This window comes from Channa argus, chromosome 7 (genome assembly GCF_033026475.1).
Source record: "Channa argus isolate prfri chromosome 7, Channa argus male v1.0, whole genome shotgun sequence".
In the NCBI taxonomy this organism is placed as follows: Eukaryota; Metazoa; Chordata; class Actinopteri; order Anabantiformes; family Channidae; genus Channa; species Channa argus.
Genome location: NC_090203.1, coordinates 13,056,722 through 13,075,311, shown reverse-complemented (window position 1 = coordinate 13,075,311; position 18,590 = coordinate 13,056,722). Strand labels below are relative to the sequence as shown.

The window sequence follows — 18,590 nt, the reverse complement described above, 5'->3', positions numbered from 1 at the left end:
GATGAAGGTTAAGGAATCACTGGGTGTGTTGGGGATAATTTATCAATACTGGAGTTACTGTGGAAAAGTCCCCTATATTTTTTATGACTGAAGCACTTTGGAAATATGTTCATTAGTGAAAGAGAAAGGATGTTTTATCAGTGATTGTGATGCACAGTGTGCACTCTCTCTTTCTGTTACTGGAACAGCACTTCACTGCATTATGACATTGCAGATTGTGAGAAAGCCACTGTCCCAGATACGGTTGCCAAGAGTATCATTCCCCCTGACCACACCTTACAGAAAGGAGAAGAAATTGAGAGCCATATATGGGCATGTGTCTCACAGAGATGATGTCACCAACAAGTGCTCCCCTTTTTCATTTGTATGACTGCAAAGACCCAGAGTGTGCGTGTGTTGTTCTGTGCCTTAAAGATAGATCATGGGGAACTTTGCACAACTGCTGAACTGTACATTTGCGTTGGGATCGAAAGTTAAGGACTGAAATAAAAGCATTAGCAGCTGTTCCATAGCATCAGCCTTACAGAGACAGCAAAAGAGGGAGGGAGGGAGAGAGAGAGAGAGAGAGAGCAGACGAAGGGTTGCTTTTGTTTTAGCTTGTTACTGATCATACTGAAAGATTTCCCCTGTCAGCACCATGGGAAAGTCAGGTAAGTGGAAACTGCAACCTGAAGATTTCAACTTTGACTATGTCAATTTGGTCTGAGTTAGAACTTTGCCACCAGTAAAACCGTGTGTAAAATATCTGCACTTGTGTTTGTGAACTTCTGTTTGTGAACAGAAAGTATACACTACTCTGAAATCTTATGACTTTATTTTTTCATTTAACAATGTTTTTCTTTATTAATGATGTTTCCACTGGCATTTAGCAGATGCTTTCTTTTATTATTAGTTAAGATTCATCTATCAGCCTGTTGTGTGGAGGCTGGAGGCATTCGTATTTGTATTGTGTCTGTGCTACTGTGTCAAAGTGACTATTGTCTGTGAGCACTCGAGAGATTGAGGGACTTATGAAAAGGCCAGTGAGTGATAGGCACCAGGCAGAAGGGGATGATGTGGATGACGTTTTCTACCCTCTATCTATTATCTGTCATCGAGTTAGTACTCACTGACTGTGGTCAGTCAGTCTGCAGGTGGTGCTACTAAAACTCCGATGTTAGCTTGAGCTCCCTGCAGTCATGTATGAGTCTTCAAGTTGCATCATCACGTCTTCTTTGTCAGAGTTCTCTCTGTGTGTCTCTGCATGTTTAATCCTAAATGCCTGTGTCCTCTCTGTCTCTCAGCATCAAAGCAGTTTGCAAAGGAGATGCTGCAGTGCCACAATGAGTACAGGAAAAAGCACCAGGCTCCTCCGCTGAAGCTAGACCGCAATTTGAGCAAAGAGGCTACAAGGTGGGTTAATGCACACACAGATCAAATCAGGAAGCTAATTAGCAGGAAGTACTGCTCTGGGTAACCGTAGCAGCTCCAGCTTTGCCTGTCAAATGAAATAGCTACAAAATACAACATGATATTAGGGGTCTTGGTCTGTTTTCGCAGGTTGTGCTTACAATTTGTTGCCACTAATTTCATTGAATGAAATATCATCACGACCATGTTTCACTAAATAAGTGAAATAATAATAATGTTCTGTTGATTAAAGTCAAACTTGTTTAGTGCTGGGGTCACTGTCTAGTATTGGTAACTTTAATTCTATTAAACTGAGCATTTTTAATGATGCAATAACAACAGCAACACTGAAATACTACACAACCAATAATCTGACATTAGATTGTGTAGACTCGCTAATAAGATTCCTGAGCACTGTGTATTCACCTGTATGTATGTTCTATAAGGTGTGTCATTCCTTTGTCCTTTTGTGTGAATTCAGCTGCTGAGCCAAGTGGTTAAAAGGAAATTATAACCTGTAAAACCTGGCCAATCTGATTTGGCCCACGCTTGTGTGTAGCTCAGTTCTGCTGTGTGAGTGTTTCCCTCTCGTGCTGATTAAACTCACCATAACCAAGACTGTGAGCTGCCTTTTGCATCTAAACTTGCCTTACAGTTTTTTTTTTTTTTGCCCTAAAGTTTTTTTGTTGGTTGATTTAGACAAGTACTTTAAAAGATAAAACAGACCTTAACCTACACTGTATAAATACTGTATACACATCTAAGAAATACATACTGTACATATACTGTACAGTATGTGTTGCTTGTACTGTAAGTGCAGCATGATAAATATTTGAGTTTAGACATAATCCACTCTTTAAAGTTAACTAAAGCCTAATTTATGATGCTTTTACCTTTACCTCCGTGTCGACTGATGTTTGTAAAGGCATCAGACATGCACAATCATAACCGTTTCGTCCCTGCAAAGGATAAAGTTTAAGGCATCACTCACTCATTCACATCTGCATGGCTTGGTCCTAATTTGCATATTTAGAATAGAAATACAGTTTACATTTTGAAAATAGTTCAACTAAAAAAAGTGTCAAAGCTCACTGGATTTGTGGTTGAAAGGTAAACTGTGACATACACTTTTTTTCAAACTGAACTTTGCAACATTTAATTAGTCTGTGTAAATGTTTTACCAATCCAATTTTAACTTAGAAATCAATATGGCGTTTTAGAGGATCTGGTTTCTCTGTCTACATTCCAGTTGTCCACTAGACTAAACCTGAGAGGCAGATGTTTTACACTGTTTATCTTGGAGATTGAGGACACTGCAGCCAGCGCTTTTTAAAAAGGGACTTGTGGAAATGCCATGTCTGAAGTGATGAGCTGTAAAGTATACACCACTTTGGCGTCTGAAGCCAGATCTTAGTTAAAATTTCAAAAACACAGTTAAAGGCACGCGCTATTTCTTTGTCTATCCACAGTTATGCTAAAAGTCTGGCCAGCACACGGATCCTGAAACATAGTGAACCGTCCAGTAGGGGTTCCTGTGGAGAGAACCTTGCCTGGGCCTCCTATGACCAATCAGGTAGATACTGTACAAACAGTAAACGCAACAGGAATTATTGCATGTATGTGGATCAGTATATGATCAGGCCTTTTTGCACACACTCATCCTGCATTTGCATGTAATGTAGGACATACAAGTAGCCACAGTAAGCATGTAAGACTCAATCCTTAATAGATACAATAGTGTGATTTAAAAGATGTCTTACAGTACAACGCTGGATGAAAAAACAGATTTGTAGCATCAGGGTGCAGTCGTCCTATGTTTCTGTTTGATTTTATTGTCCTATAAATTGAGATTACACCTTGTCCAATGCTTATGCAGGGAAAGATGTGGCAGACCGCTGGTATGATGAAGTGAAACAGTACAACTTCAACCATCCTGGATTTTCCTCTGGCACTGGTGAGTGTCTGTCCTTCTGTCTCCCCTACTTTTGAATTTCAGTATGAGGCATACCTCCTCTGACACACAGTATGGTCACTGTAAACTGGATGAAATGGCTAAAACTAAAACAAGGGAAAATAAGAAATCCATAGTATTGTTCCTACGATGTATTCACAAAGTATTTATCAATATTTTATCCGAAACTATTGAACTAATGAAGTAAATTGTGTGACTGACTGACTCTGTGACCAGCCGTGAGGGAACTGCTGTGAATTAACAGTCCTCTGTATCACTTCTAAGCCCACGTGTCATTCTGAGTCTGGCCTAATTCCTCCAGATGGGCTCAGACTCCAGTGTGCATGACTCTGTTTGACTTATTCACACATGGAGCAGATCACTTCTAGCCGCTCATCACAGTGATTCATACAGAGCTGTCTAATAGACAAAGTGTAGAGAAAGAGGAATTAAAATTCCATAGTCTGTAAATATTTAGAGGAACTTCTGTCTGTGTTCAGTTCCTTTCTAACTCTTACACCATCTTTCTACTGCCTTTAATTTCCCTCTTTCACCATTGCTCTTTTCATTCATCACCTAGGCCATTTCACAGCAATGGTGTGGAAGAGCAGTAAAAAGCTGGGAGTCGGTAAGGCCACTGCATCAGACGGTTCTTCCTTTGTGGTGGCCAGATATTCCCCAGCTGGGAATATCACTAACCAGGGACACTTTGAGAACAATGTCCTCCCAGCTAAAACCACCTCGTGAACATGTCCAGATCTGTGAGACTTAACTCAAGTTCAGAGGCATTTACTATCTGCCTCCACTGCAATGGAGAATACTCAGGAAGACACATACTACGATCTTGTATGGTTTTTAATAGATGAAAGGTAATTGAAGGTTGAGGTCATATGTTTGTCATTTGGAAAGTGATCTGTTTATGATGATATAGTGTTTATAATATAAGAAGCACTGTTGTATGACTTTTGCTAACAAAACATTTCCAGTGACCATATCAACTCTTTAAGTCTACTTTGATAGTCACTTACATTGCCTATGACAGTATTTTTTTTTCATTAATGGCAGTATGTTTATTTGTTCATATTTTGTTTATAACTACTTAATTTCAAGGGAAGGTCATTACACACACTGCAATCTGAAGCTGGTGAGTCAACATGCTAGGAATGAGTGTTTGCTATTCTCAGAACATGTCAAAGTCGCCCTCTGTGTGTTTTGTACTCTAATCTTTTTTTTTAATATAATAAAGTTTGATTGTCAAAAATGCCTTTGGCATCTATCCATGCATAGCAGTGCCATCAGTTTTGTGTGACAGTATTATTAGAGACAGAAGAAAATTAGCTTAGTTTTATAATAATTTTTATAATAAAAACTACTTTTTTGAAAAATGTAACATCTAAGTCTGGCACAGTGAGTATAACTCTCCCAAGGAATGACATTCAAACAAACATTTTAGACAATGTAAGCACTGAGTCTATAATATCTCCCAACTGCCTTTACTGAACATTAAAACAATTATAGATAATGATACTCTTACAATGAAGCCAAAAATCCCATTATCAGAAAATATGTTTCTATGCCTTGCCTGTATTTCACCCAGCCTAGCATGTCACGATTAGCTTTACACAATAGAGCTGCAATGTGTTACCATTAAATTACAGTTGTTATCTATATGTACGTGCTTGTTAAGCAAAAGAGTTTGAGCTATGAGTGACAAGAAGCATGTGTGTGTTTCTAATGTAGGCCTATCAATAATAGAGTTAGAGTTTTGTTTGTCTGGTTTTGTTTGAGTTTGATTTCAGCTTTAAGGTAACAACATTTTAACTGCTTCACAGCTTAAGGTAACAACATTTTACTACAAAAGAAATCTGGTTTTGTTGGTAAAGAGATAAATGTCTACATAAGTTGCAACTTTATTAGTCAGTATTACAGCGTTTGTAAATCCACATTTAAACCCTCAGGGGAATAGAAGAAAAAAAAGGTTTCAATTTAGATCTTGTGAAATGCCAGGAAATAATGAAATGTGCTCCTCACTATGTGAACATACCAAACTATCTGCAAATTAAACATGGTGCAGCCTCAGTCCACGCTGGAACAGACTTTATTTAGCAGATACTGGGGATGCAACATACAGTAGCAGCGATACAGAAGAGTCAGTGGCGTTTAGGCTTTATAGGCTGGAGGAAGGGATTCAAGATTCAAACTGTCCTCCGCTCACATGGTCAGTTCCTATAAGGTAGTGTGAAACAAAGAGACATTTTTTTTTTTGAGTGTGAAAAGTATTTTTTTTTAAATCAGCTTTTTATCATTGTTACTACTACTGAATAAATACCTGAATCATAAAATATATGACACTACTTCAGTGAACAAAAACTGCATTTATATCTTAATTTTCTTCACCCGTGGCACTGAACAACTTCTGCAGTTTTCTCACTGTAAGTTGTTGCTGACACCTATTGGCCATGAGACTACACTGATGACCTACGCAACCGTAGAGGTTGCTAAGTTACTGGGGAGAAATTTCACTTGTCATCTGTCCTCTGCTCTTTCTCCTATACTCAACCCCCCATCATGCACTCCCCCCTCACTGGCTATGACTCATAATTTTGTTCACCATCTGCCCTTCCCCTACCCCCCCTCTCCCCCCATCCTCCTTACCATGATAGCATTCACAATGTCATTCTTGTTGTGTTTCAGTGCACGGACAGCCTTGGCTCGTGACACATTGGCCTGAGCCATCACCAACTCAATGTCTCTCTGCTCAAGACCTCCCTCATCAACCTGATGTTTACAAAGGAAGAAAAGGAGAGAGACAGAGTAAAATATAATTATAAAGTTTAAAAAAAAGACTGTTTTGGGGAACACTACAGCATGGTGTACTGACAATGGTGTGATACATAAGTGTTCAGATACAATACCTCCTCTTCCTCCTCTTCACTCTGCTCCTTGATGGTAAGACTGGGTGGGACAGGTGGGGCTAAGGGAGAAGAGGTCACAGGGACCTTGAATTTCTCTGCAGCTGCTTTGTGAGCCTGCTGAGATAGGTCTTCAATCTGAGAGGAGGGGGGGGGAGCGGAAAGGAAAAGAAACCAAAGGAGAGGAGATGAGATGAGACGAGAGCTTTAGAACCAATACAATTAATGTGTAGAAAATAATCAATGCAGAAAGAGATACCTTTGCTTCTCCAAATACAATATAAATGTCTGATGCAGGGCTTTTGAATACATCTGGTCTGCTGATGACAAACAAGATACTTTTGGACTTCCTAATAGTGATTCTGGTCACACCGTGAACTGGCTTCAGACCCAGTTTAGACATGGCCTACATACACATACAGCAGCAGAGAGGAAAAGAGACGAAATAATAGGTTAGTATAACAGCCTATGTTGATCACTGGTGTTACACAGTATATTGCATTTACACAGCTCATTGATGTGTTTTATACAACCGATCGTCTGACCTTGCGGGCCTTCTTCTCACTGCGACTCTGTTTCGGTCTGTTTAGCCCTTCATCTGCCGAGGAGATAGACTGAAGAAAAAGACAAATAGCTGTGACTTTACTGTAATATTCTATCATATTTCACATGTCAGTACTAATTTGCCACTTTGCTAATGTCTCTATTTTGCCAGCATCCCCAAAACTAGTCCATCTTACACCCAAACTGCTTTTTTTTTTACAAAGCAAGCTTTAATAATCGTGTTATACATATATAATTATGTTATACATATATGATTATCCTGGTATTGACAGAAACCTTCCTCTAGCACACACGAAAGCTCTAGCTCTAGTCACGCTTATTAAGGGATCCGTACCTGAAACTCTATATACCTCAATGACTATATTCTTAAAATACTCTCAATGGAATGCTAATATGCTGTGCTTTAAAGAGTTTTTTGTTTAAAAATTCACCGTGTACAGACTGACCTGGGGCTCTGAAGGTCTCAGTGGCTCTGCCTCCTCCAGCTCAGGTACTGACCCCTCACTCTCAGACTCATTACAGGAAGCCAATATGGAGCCTACACAAACAACACACATACAAGTACAAGTACATGTAAATGAAGTGTACCATATCTTTTTATTGCTATGTACACTCATCACAATAGTGGAAGTAATGAGGGCATTAGTGAATCTCATTAGTGCTACGCTGATGAAGAGCGTTCATTATAGAATACAAAAGCTGGTCTCATCAACAGCAGAGAATTCAATTAGCCCCAGGAAAATTAGTCTCTATACTGTGAGATTTATATGTTATGCAATAGTCACTGTGATGAAAGGAAATGTTTTATCCAGTGAACTATATAATGCAGAGAAATAATACACCTTGTGATGCCATCTGTCAGAAAAACACGGCCATATTAAGATATATAAATGAACATATAAATGAAACACATAATAACACAGTTGTGGTTTGTACAGAGAAAGAGATTGAAACAATCAGAAGGAGAGAAGGGTGGAGTGTCGATAGAGGGAAGGAAAATTAGGGGATTTCTAAGTCCCAAAGAACATCACAAACAACTCACAATTGTTTTTGAAAGATAGGTCAATCTCTTCAGAAATGTTGTGGCTGTGGTTAATGGGACAGCCTGACTGTCTGTCTGCTATTTGGTGGGCAGAGAAAGGGTGTATTTCCCGTTGACTTGATGGGCCAAAATCTTTCTGACTGGATCCTTTTCTGTTTCCTGTGACTCCTCTGGACTGGGATTTGTGACCACGTCGAGGCAATCCACGTTCATCCTCACTGTCTGTCTCCTCCGTAGCCAAACTGGGACCTTACAGAGCACACATTCATTGGTCATATATATATTAGAAAGCTGCATTGCACTGTGATATAAATTTCAAAAGGCATAATCACCATACTCACCTCTGCATCTGTCTTGTGAGCTCCATGCAGGACCTTGCCTGATTTGTTTGAAAGGCTGGATGTTGAGATTAGGCTGAGACTGTGAACAGGACTGAGATTGGGGATGGGAAAAAGAGTCTGGAACAATTGTTGAATCTAGAGTCCCCAACCCAGGTGTGAATGATTCCTGGGTAGTCTGAGACAGGCTTAATGGCATGGCAGTAGACAATGCAGGTAGAGAGACACTTGTAGTAGGTGTGGTTGATGTAGAAAATGGGACAGTGACCTCTTGGAGGTTGTTGTTAGAAAGAAATCGGGAATCTGGGGCTTGTTGTGTCGTTGTGGACACAGAACAAAGGGTAGGGGTGGTGTGGCATAGGGATGGTGAAGATTGTTGCTGGGCTGAGAAGACGGGTTGGGATTCCTGCACTGGTGTGGAAAGATCATCTTCTGGCTCTACTGAGGCACAAGGTAGAGGGGAGGAGGAAGAAACAGGAGATGTTGAGCAGGACAGTGGAGTCAGATTGCAGGTAGGTGGGCTACCAAAATCTATGTTGTTGTCGTTAACATCCACTGTGATTCCACTCTGACTAACAGGTAGTGGTCTGTTATCAAGCTTTTCTTGCTTCTGATTTAATTCCTGGTTTACTGCCATCAAAACATTTAGGTTGTCAGGGTTATTTGTTGTTGAATTGCAGTAGTCATGGCTAGGACTTTTAACAACAGGACTGGGTCTGTTCCCCCCCTCCATCTGTAGACAAGATTCAGCTTTATCTGCCACATATGTCATCTGTTGGCAGTCAGATGATGGAGTCGTGCTGCCTACCTCTTGGCCTTTGGAAGTGTCCCCATTCCCCCTTGACCGTGCATCTGCTGTGGTATTTACTGGCACAGAACGTTTCTTTGGATCATCAACAGATTCAGGACTAGAGTCAGCATGACTACCTGCCTGGGATGTCCTGTTTTTGTTTTGTCTCCCTCTCCTCCCTTTCTTAGCAGCAACTGGTTTATCTGTGCAAAGCTCCCCCTTAGGGCTGTGACACACAAAGTGCTCTGGGCTATTCTCTGTTGAATAGGTTTTTCTTTCCTTTTTGTTCTTCTTGTCCTTCTCTTCCCCTCTCTTAGGACCCTTCTTTTGCACGTTTTCTCCCTCATCTTCTTCCCCTGAGTTACAAACAAGAGACTGCTGTCCTCTAAAGGCATCATTAGTCTTTGGTTCATCAACAAGTCTGTCAGTAACTGGACTCACATCACCTATTTTTTGGCCTTCAGTCTGAGGCTTAACTATCTCTGGTTCTGATGGAGAACCTGTCTCTACCTGATGGGTTTTATTTAGTCTGGATTCCTTAGATTTACATTTAGGGGTAAATGAACCAAATGAACCTTGTAGCAAGGAAAATGCTTTACTATTTGTTGTAGTGATTGTCTGACTCTCTGGACTGGTATGACATATTGACTCAGCTTTATCTGGTGAACTGAAAGATTCATTTGTTGCAGCTGTGTGAGTTCCAAGGAATGGCATCAGGGTGCTGCAGATACCTTCCTTTGAAGCCTGTTTTGAGTCTGGTTTCTGGTTTGTGGAGCTATCTGTTGGTTCTCGCTCTTCATCAGAATTTTTGTCAGAAATCTGAGCTGGAGTCTCTTCAAGTGGAATATTAGACATAGACTCTCTAACACTAATACTCACACTCTGCACCCTGACTTCCTCTGATAGAGCATTCAGGTTTCCAAACATGGATACATCCAAGGGCTCAAAGGCAGAGTCATCACTATTGTTAGATCTCTTCCAAGTGCCTTGTATTAGAATGGCTGTGTTATCTCTATCATTGTCTGGGTTTATATTACTGACATCATCCTCTGGGAATCTGGAGCTTCCATCTTCCCCTCCCCCTGCTTCTGAGATCTCCTCAATGGACTTCCAACTGGCCAAGTTGGATTCAGAAGCTCTCTCCTCTATCAGTTCTTCATCTGCCATCTGGTCCCTCGTTCCACACAGACTGTTATCTTCCTCGTCCAAAACAGAACCCAGAACATTGTCATAATTTTTGTACACTTCACTGGTCAAGTTGGGAACCACTGCAGTCTGAGTGCTTTGGCCCTCTGTGTCACACATGAGCAGACTCTCTGCCTCTAACTCATACCTCTTCCCCAGAGACAGGGAAAGAGACTCTTCTCCTCCCCAGACAGCAAACTCAGCCCCTGATCCTATTACTAGATCTAGACCCATCCTGTCATCACACCATGCCCCAGCTCCAGAAGCCATTTCCCTGCTTGTGTCTGTTTCTGAGTTTTCACGTTTGGGTGAGATGGCAAAAGGGGACTGTGGAGACCCAACAGCTCCCAGCACCCCTTCATCTGTACTTAGGGTATTTTCCCTCAGGTTCTCCTGGGCAGAGTCACCAGTGGAGTGTTCAGGGATCATGGCCAGATTGTCAGAAATTTCTGAGATTACCTCTGAAGAGACAGAAACGGGGATATTGCTGGGGTTGGGAGTGGGATCTTTAGGGCAAGACAGAAACAAAACACCTTTATTCAAATCATTGGTAGCAGTGGACACATTTAGAGAGGGACCGGAGGAATCAGTGCTTCTACACTCGGAATTTATGGATTCAGGTAAGGCATTCCAATTTTTCTCATCAAGCTCTTTGTCAGACTCCCCGTGTGTACTGGACCTACACATGGCCTCTGCCCCTACAGGCATATCAGCCTCATTAGAGAATGCCTTTTTAAATACAAGTCTTGTTGCTCCATCAGTCCTGTGGCTTTCTGGCTGATAATGGCGAGGCTTGATGAGCAATTTAAAAGAGTCTCTCTGTGGTTCTTGTTCCCCCAAATAATCACTGCTCTGTTTCAAATCAACACCTTTTATCTGGGGACTTTGCTCTGCGGATTCTTGAAGAAAAACAGAGCTGTTAAGGTTTGTTGTCTCCTGTGTGGAAGTGGTAGGAGGAGAAGTGTGGAACTCAGTAGCAGTGTCCGGAGGAGGATCAGTCACAACAGGAGATGTGGAAGGGTGGTAATGAGCAACCTCTTGAGGCTGCTCAAAAGGGTTTAAACAGCCAGAGATATCCACCATGTCACTCACAGTATCGCTATCTTTCAGGTTGTTGGAGGAGTCTGGCTTGCAAGAATTTGCTTCTGAAATACATGGTGATTTCTGGTGATCCACTGGTTTGTCTGTGACTACTTGCATGTGTAAAGGTTTAATTTCATCCATTTCAATAGCTGATTCCACTTTGGGTGCTGATTTGGGTTCTGCAGTTTCAGTTACATCCAGAGGTTTGGTTTCTGTGTGGTTGTCTGTGGGGTGGGCAGCAATGGCTTCAGAAAGATAGCTGGTGCTGGGGGGTTCTGATATTTTATCTGTGTTAAGTTGTGAGTGAAGTGGTTGACTTTGAATTGTTCCAATGCTAGAACCCTGTTGAGGTTCTGAATGGATTTCAGTCAGATCAAGTGTATCTACTGGTGTGGGTTCTGTTGACTGTGCATGCCTCTCTGTGCTGTAAAGACGTTCATCTTCTTCCCCATTATAGGAGGCAGAATCTATTGAGTCATCTGTATCGTCTTGGAAACAGAAGGACTCGTCCAACCCCTCATTGATAGATGTCTCTGAAAGAGAATGGAGGAATGATGCTGAGCTGTCCTCATCTGTGGGATCCTCCACTGCTTTGCTATCACACTCCTCAACATCCTCTTCCTGCTCATCTTTTTCCTCCTCTTCTACGACTTTCACCTCTACCTTAGCTTCTTCACCAGCCTCATCATGGTCATCAATGTCATCATGATTTTCATCATTACCATCTGGAGCACCATTAGTATTGCCATCACAATCATCATCATAATCATAGTCATCATCCTCTTCATCATCATCTTCGTCATCATCTTCAACATCTGCCTCCTCCTCTCCTGCTGCATATGCATCAACGTCCCTTCCTTCATTTCTGTCATTTACTTCCCCTATTTCATTATCATCTTCTGTGGGGAAGAGAGTGATTTCCATTGAATCTGCTTTAAAGATTAGGCTAGTGTGGAGAGGAAAAGAGATCAGGGAGGCAGGGATCATTCTTTCTTCCTCTGGTAAATCGTCAGCACATGCTGCCTGGGAGAACATAAAAGAACTGAGGCCAAGTCTATCAAAGGCTCCAGGACAGAAGACATCCAAGGGGGTGAGAGGGGAGTCAGGGCTAAGGCTACATGATGCCATGGTCATGTTTTCTGAGTCAGGTGTCAAGGCAGTGGAGGGGTCTGGGGGGTCATCCATCCGTCCATAATGTTCATCTGATACACATGCTTCCAGTTGCAGTTTTAGGCCCGTCTGCATGGATCTAGCGTACTCTGCTCTCCTTGCATCAGACTCTTCCAGTGGGCAGAGAGAGCTTTCAGACTCTCCCCCATCCTCCTGGGAGTCACTGCTGTGGCTACTACTGCTCCTTAGAAGAGATGTATCCTGAGTCACCCAGCATGGACGACAACTTTCTCTGGAAATCTTGATTTCTTCCCCTTTTAGAGACTCTTCCTCTTCCAAAATCATTGTCCCTGTTACACCATCTATCCGTGAATTCATGACAAAATCCTCAGTTTGGTATATGCAAAAATCTCCTGCCCTTTCTTCCTCTCTTTCTGGGCCTACTCGTCCTTTTTCCTCCCCAACTTCATCTCCTATTTCTGATAAGGATCCTACAAAGCAAGCTGGGGCCTCTTGTGGTTCTTCTGTGAGGAGAAGATTAGGAGAAGTGGAGGGGGAGGTGGAAGATGTATAAGAGGAGGCCCAGCTGCCTCCTTCTGCTGTTATGTAAGAGCCAGATGGAGAGGTGAGAGGGGAACACAGATCCTCACTGTCCGAAGGAGAACTGGGGGAGAGTTGACAGACTGGTGAGCCAGGATATGAATGATGTTTAAGGTGTGAAGAACGGCAAGCCATCTTGATTGGAGTGGAAGGTGCAGTATAGTACAGGTCAGGGTCAAGAGATGAGGGCACACCCACTCTTAGTGGGTCAACAGCATAGGCCGGCTCAGAGAAGGACAAAGCCACTGGACAGGCCAGCTCAGAAAAAGGAATGGAAGGCACTTCATCTTGGGAAAGGGTTTGATTCTTTTCTTGGTTGTCTATCAAATTTTCTTCAGTTTTGATTGGCTTGGAGTAGGAGGATGGAATAAATAGGGAGTTGTGAAAGGAGGAGATGGGTGTAGTTGGGGGCTGCACAAGTTCTTTTTCATGGTCCTGCTTTTCAGTGCTTTGGGTTTGGCTTTCCTCTTTGCTGGTTTCAACTTGGGTTTCTTTTGCTTGAGTTTGATGATCTGAAAGGCTTGAGAAAGCTGTCAAAGGGCTAGATTGACAATTTGGCTCAACCAGTAGTTTCCCTGTCTTGATCTCTGATGTTTTGAGCAGAGTTTCTTGACCCATCACCACCCTTGTGTCGGTGGTCTGTGGCTCCTGATAGTCACTCTCCACTTCAGAACCAGTCAGCACCTGGGAAAAACACATTATATATACAAACATAATTTTCATATGAAAATACAATTGACATGGATTAGCTCATAAACATAAGTAGCTCATAAACATGCGACACACCTTGATTCTTTCCATCTTTACAGGGACATAGCGGCCACATGGTCCATGACCACCTAACTTTCCAGACAATCTGGGTGTTTTGTTGTTACGATGGTCAGAGCCTTCAGGTTGAGGTCTTGGAGTACCAGAGGAACTGGAAGTTGCATGAAAGAGTCTGGGTCCAAATGGAGAAGTGCATGCTGGTAGTAGCTTCTGAGGAGTACTGGGAGATGGGCTAGAACCACTGTCACTAGGAGAGGAACCACTGTCACTAGGGGTAGAGTCAGTTGACGGATGTCTTGTCATGTCTGAAAAACAGGAAAGCAGTGCACAGCAACAGTTAAAGAGAGGGGAAAGAGCAGATACATTTTAGCTGTAATAAAGATTTGCAAAAGCAAATCAATAAAGCTGACTGAACTATCTCAGTATTGTGGCCTGATGTTGAAGCCGGCAGCTCCATTAGTGTGCAATAATAGACTTTTTAATAATTTTGGTTGAACTTTACTGTTCTTCTCCCACACACTAACCCTGAGAGTGATTCAAAAATGTCACCAAAATGTCAGTCAGTAGATTAAACAAACATCTCTTAGCTCTCTATAGTTCTCTGACACACTTCAAATCCTTTTGGAAAGCAAAACAATCCCTGAGGACTGAAAAAAATAGTATTCCCAGGAGGTTTTAGTGGTTTTGTTAAGGTGGTTGAAACTGAATAAGTCTGTTTGCCAGTATGACTGAACTCAAAACATGGCAGCAGAAAACTATGCTTCTCTACGTACATTACTTTACCTCTCAAGGTTTCTCTGTCTCTCTTTCCCTTTCACTTTTACACAATTGCACAACTAGCCAGAGGCCAAAGGAAGTATAATTGAATTACAGTGCTCTATGTCCTCTTGTCCCTCTTGTGTATGCTATCATCTTCATAACTGTCATCAGGAGTGGGAAAATCACTGAGATGAAATGACAGGATGATTCAAAGAAATTAGGTCGGGGGTGAGTCGAGGGAATCGTGTGTATGAGTGAGAAAGACAAAGAAAATGTATGGAGAAGATGGAGTTATGGACAGTATTCTTAGTGATGTGAGACTCTTTCTCTTTTCTTTAACAACCAGAGGGAGGGAACAGAATACCTTCATTTGCTTCTCTGCTGGCCCATTGCCATGATGAGCTCAATCCACATGCTGATTGGCCATTATAACACACAAGTGGCTCAGCTTGGTGCCAGCCACAAACACACACCCTCACACATACACGCACTTGCTCTGCCAGGAAGCCAGATATCACTTACTAATTCATTCTGTGTTTGTAAATGCTCATTTGTCTCCTTAACCTTTTCCTATCTAATCCCCTCTTCACTCTTGCTTTTGTACATGAACATGCACAGCTGCAACTCAGTGATTCACATTTAGTTGAGATTCTCTAAGTCCTCCTTTCACCGTTATGCTCTCTTTTTTCTCTCTCTGCAAATACTACATCCCCTTTGCTTCTTCTCTCTCGCTGTTCTCTTGCACTGCCTAAGGTGGTGGGGAATGCAAGCATCAGCACATATAGCTCTGCCTGATAACTGCCCCAATAACAGGCTCTAGGCCTGTTATTGTGTGCTGAGTCATGCCTCTGAGAGTAAAACCTGCCACTAACCAGAGAGGTGTACAATTAAGTATGCATCAAAAATAAACAAAAAATAAGCTTATGTACGTATAATTTAATTCGGGTACATTAGGATAAAATTCTTGTAATTGTTTCCTTCAGGCACTTACAGTATAGCACTTAGCTTCCATGACCATGTGCACAAACAAAAACATACTAATTTACCACATGTCTAACTTACAGAAAATCAAGCAATTATATAATTCAATTATACATAAAACACATTCAGAAATTCTCAATTTTTCACTCTTATTTGCTAGAGAATGAACACCCTTGGAAAAGCAGCATATATTTGACACTATGTGCTGCTTCAATAGGCTGCTAAATAAGCCTGTGACATGTATTATATCTGCAAGAATCTGTCCATCTCTGTGTCTTTGCTGCAAAATCAGTACCGCAAAAAGGATGGACATCTGTGAACATCTGCCTTTCTTCCCCTCCCTGTCCCAGCTTCGAAGTCTCCTCTGGACTAATGCAGTGTTAATTGAGGAACAGGCCACAGCAAGCTGAGTATACTAGTGCTGCGTCACAGAGGCTGCAGCGTTGTACTGTTAGCCCCCAGGGGAGCCTCTATTTGAGCTACTGTTCAGATTGAGCTATAACAGCACAAAACACTACAACGCCCTCAATTGCGGCTCTATATTTCTACATCTGCCCCACTCTTTTTAGTCACAATCACTCTTCTTCTAAAATCTCCTGTTTCATGAGCTTGGTGCTCGAATTCAAGCTGTAACCAGAACATCTGATAATTCTCTCTCCTCCCTCCTCTACCAAGATTTAGGCCAAGAGACCGTGAAATTATTTCAAGTCTAAGAAAAGAACAAGAAAATAAGATTTAAGCCGAAACATATTTAAAGAGGAAACAACTGAAACCCAAGAATTTACAGCTAGGAGACACAGAGTTTTCTTAATAGCCAATTAGCCATTATAACTGCAAAGTGTTTACATTAGTATCCACTCTACTTATGAAAACAGAGACACAGTAGTCAGAAGACTTTTCACCAGTGAGGATGTTCACACATTACATACATTAATAAAACCATTACCCTCCTAATCTCTCATACTGCTTTCTCCTTTTGTTAGTTTTTAAAATGCTACTCGTTTTAAAAATTTCATGAGCAGCACGAGCAATAATTTTATTTAATTTTAGATTTAAAAACAGTTTGCAGCAACAACAAAACCTCAGTTGTGGTCCTACAGAGTGCTCTGCTGTGCTGCTGTGTCATGTTCCTGCTGACGCTGGGGGAAGGGAGGAGCCTCTCCATGCTGCCTTTACAGCTCGCAAAACTGATGGAGAGACATGGATGCGGATGGGGCTGCATTAGGTTAAAGATGGGAAGCAAAAGGAGGGTTAAGAGTAAGGAGGGTGGAGAAAGACAGGGCAGGGTTCTTGATGAGATTCTCTTAAGTCAGGTGGTGCATTGAAACTGGAGATTGTTATTTGGAATTAGGGAGTGCATAGAGGTAGACTGGGAGTTGACAGCTTTGGGGTGGAGGCTTCTGAAAGCTGGTATCATGCAGCTTAGAGAGGAGGCAAACATGCAGCTGAATTTCACGTCAACAGGCAAATCAAAACGACCAAGCTGTAAGCCGAATGTTCTCCACATGGCTGATTAAAGCAGATAGAGAGTCTTTTATCCCAGAGCCGTTTACATTTGAACTAGCACTCAAAATTCTCAGTTTCAAAATTTCTGCCATGTTTTTCATCCTGTTAACACTCTTCATTCTCTCCTCTTGCTTTCTTGCCTCTTATTTTACACTACCGTCTCATTACTCCTTCTCCATCCCTAACCCCAGAGGTCCTACCTGGTCCAGGGAGCCCTGCTTCCTCAGCTCCCTGCTCTGGATGCTTGTCAGCGGGGACAGATCTGTGAGTGCTCTCCCCCGGCATGCTTCTCGCTGGCTCTCCTTAGCTCTGACGCAACAATAAACCAGCCGGAACAGACAAGGTGAACAGGGAGAGGGAGTGAAAGAGCGAGGGGGGAAAAAGCAGAAGGGGAGGGGTGGGAGGATCTTAATGCTCAGCGACCCAACACTCAGATCTTCCCTGCAGCACGTGTCTGACTGTGTGTGTGTTAGTGTATGAGGCAGGATGAGATAGACAGAGAGAGATAGTGAGAGATGGTCTCTCTCTGTGGTGCAGTACAGTGATGCTGCTGTTGTGGGCGTGTGTTTTAGAGCCTCATGATCCAGTTCATCTGAATAAATGCATGTGTGCAGATCCTTAGAGGGAGCTGCAGTGTTCTTTCTTGATGACCAACTCCAGCTCCACTCCCTCCTTTTCCCTACCCTCTTTCCTTACTGTTACACTCGCCCCCTTCTTTTCCAGCCAATCAATGACTGGTTTTTAGGGGGATGATGTCAGAAGATTTCCACTGTTTTCTCAGTGCTGCCATTGGCCTTGAAGGAAAGTACCGGTACTGCAAAAACAAGAGGAAGATGCAAGATTCTAGGAAATCAAAACCAATAGCACGAAGGAAAAAGAAATTGAAAACACAGAGCCGATAAACATAAGTGAAACATAAAGAAATTCTGCTAATTATACCCTCTGCCTTCTGCTCTGACTCCATCCCTGAGGAATCAGCATCTGTTTCTGCTCTATGCCACTCTAGCACTCCTGCTTGTTCTCCTCTGCATTTTTATGGATAACGAGGAAGGGAAAAATAGATCGCAATATGAAGATACAGAGGCAGAGGCAGCACTGAGCAATGGTAGTTTCCAAGGCAACCTGAAACTTCCAGTGTGCCAGCTCAGCAGAAGTGCTGGTTGTTTTACTAGATAGACCTCCATGCTATCAGTTGACCTTAAAAAATGTAGCAGCTGATAGGATCACAGCTTATAAAGACATAAATACAAATTGTGTTCGGGAGACAGTTAAACTGTAATTGTAATGTTCTTTTAGTCTTTTGAGGAGTTGGAAATATTTATTCTTCCCTTATTAAGATGGAAGATGTGTTCACTTTTACCTCATCAAAATGTCACTAAGAGTTAAATACTAAAAGTCAAAAGTCTATCAATCAATCAATCAATTGGGAAGAATCAGGGAGGGACCATGCCTCTGAATTGTGTAATGGTTCATCAGAGTATCAAGTAATTGTCACATCCGTTGTTTCACGAACCCCCATTAGCCATCCTGCCTTTGTAACATGCTTTGGTTCTTGCTAAATTTAACTTATTTATAGCCCTCTGCCCTGGCTCGCCCTCTTTTTTCTGACATT

At 42.1% G+C, this 18,590-nt stretch overlaps 2 protein-coding genes across 4 annotated transcripts; one reads left to right on the top strand and one right to left on the bottom strand.

The window, feature by feature from the left end:
- The first annotated feature begins 363 nt into the window (after positions 1 to 363).
- Positions 364 to 4,603, top strand: glipr2l (GLI pathogenesis-related 2, like). 2 transcript variants are annotated; one of them, XM_067509733.1, is made up of 5 exons: positions 364 to 650; positions 1,284 to 1,392; positions 2,859 to 2,962; positions 3,266 to 3,343; positions 3,921 to 4,603. In XM_067509733.1, exons 1-5 carry the CDS (start codon positions 638 to 640, stop codon positions 4,085 to 4,087), a joined length of 471 nt encoding a protein of 156 aa, XP_067365834.1. In that variant the 5' UTR covers positions 364 to 637; the 3' UTR covers positions 4,088 to 4,603. The 2 variants fall into 2 exon arrangements, with proteins under 2 accessions (XP_067365834.1, XP_067365835.1); XM_067509734.1 differs by lacking the exon at positions 364 to 650 and adding an exon at positions 944 to 1,180.
- Positions 4,604 to 5,420: 817 nt separating this feature from the next.
- nacad (NAC alpha domain containing) lies at positions 5,421 to 17,957 on the bottom strand. Of its 2 annotated transcripts, none has more exons than XM_067509727.1 (10): positions 17,918 to 17,957; positions 13,751 to 14,037; positions 8,200 to 13,648; positions 7,859 to 8,107; positions 7,263 to 7,354; positions 6,798 to 6,866; positions 6,512 to 6,658; positions 6,256 to 6,390; positions 5,996 to 6,118; positions 5,421 to 5,566 (listed from the first exon to the last, which is right to left on the bottom strand). In XM_067509727.1, exons 1-10 carry the CDS (start codon positions 17,940 to 17,942, stop codon positions 5,552 to 5,554), a joined length of 6,591 nt encoding a protein of 2,196 aa, XP_067365828.1. In that variant the 5' UTR covers positions 17,943 to 17,957; the 3' UTR covers positions 5,421 to 5,551. The 2 variants fall into 2 exon arrangements, with proteins under 2 accessions (XP_067365828.1, XP_067365827.1); XM_067509726.1 differs by lacking the exon at positions 17,918 to 17,957 and adding an exon at positions 17,179 to 17,641.
- Between the last annotated feature and the right edge of the window lie 633 nt (positions 17,958 to 18,590).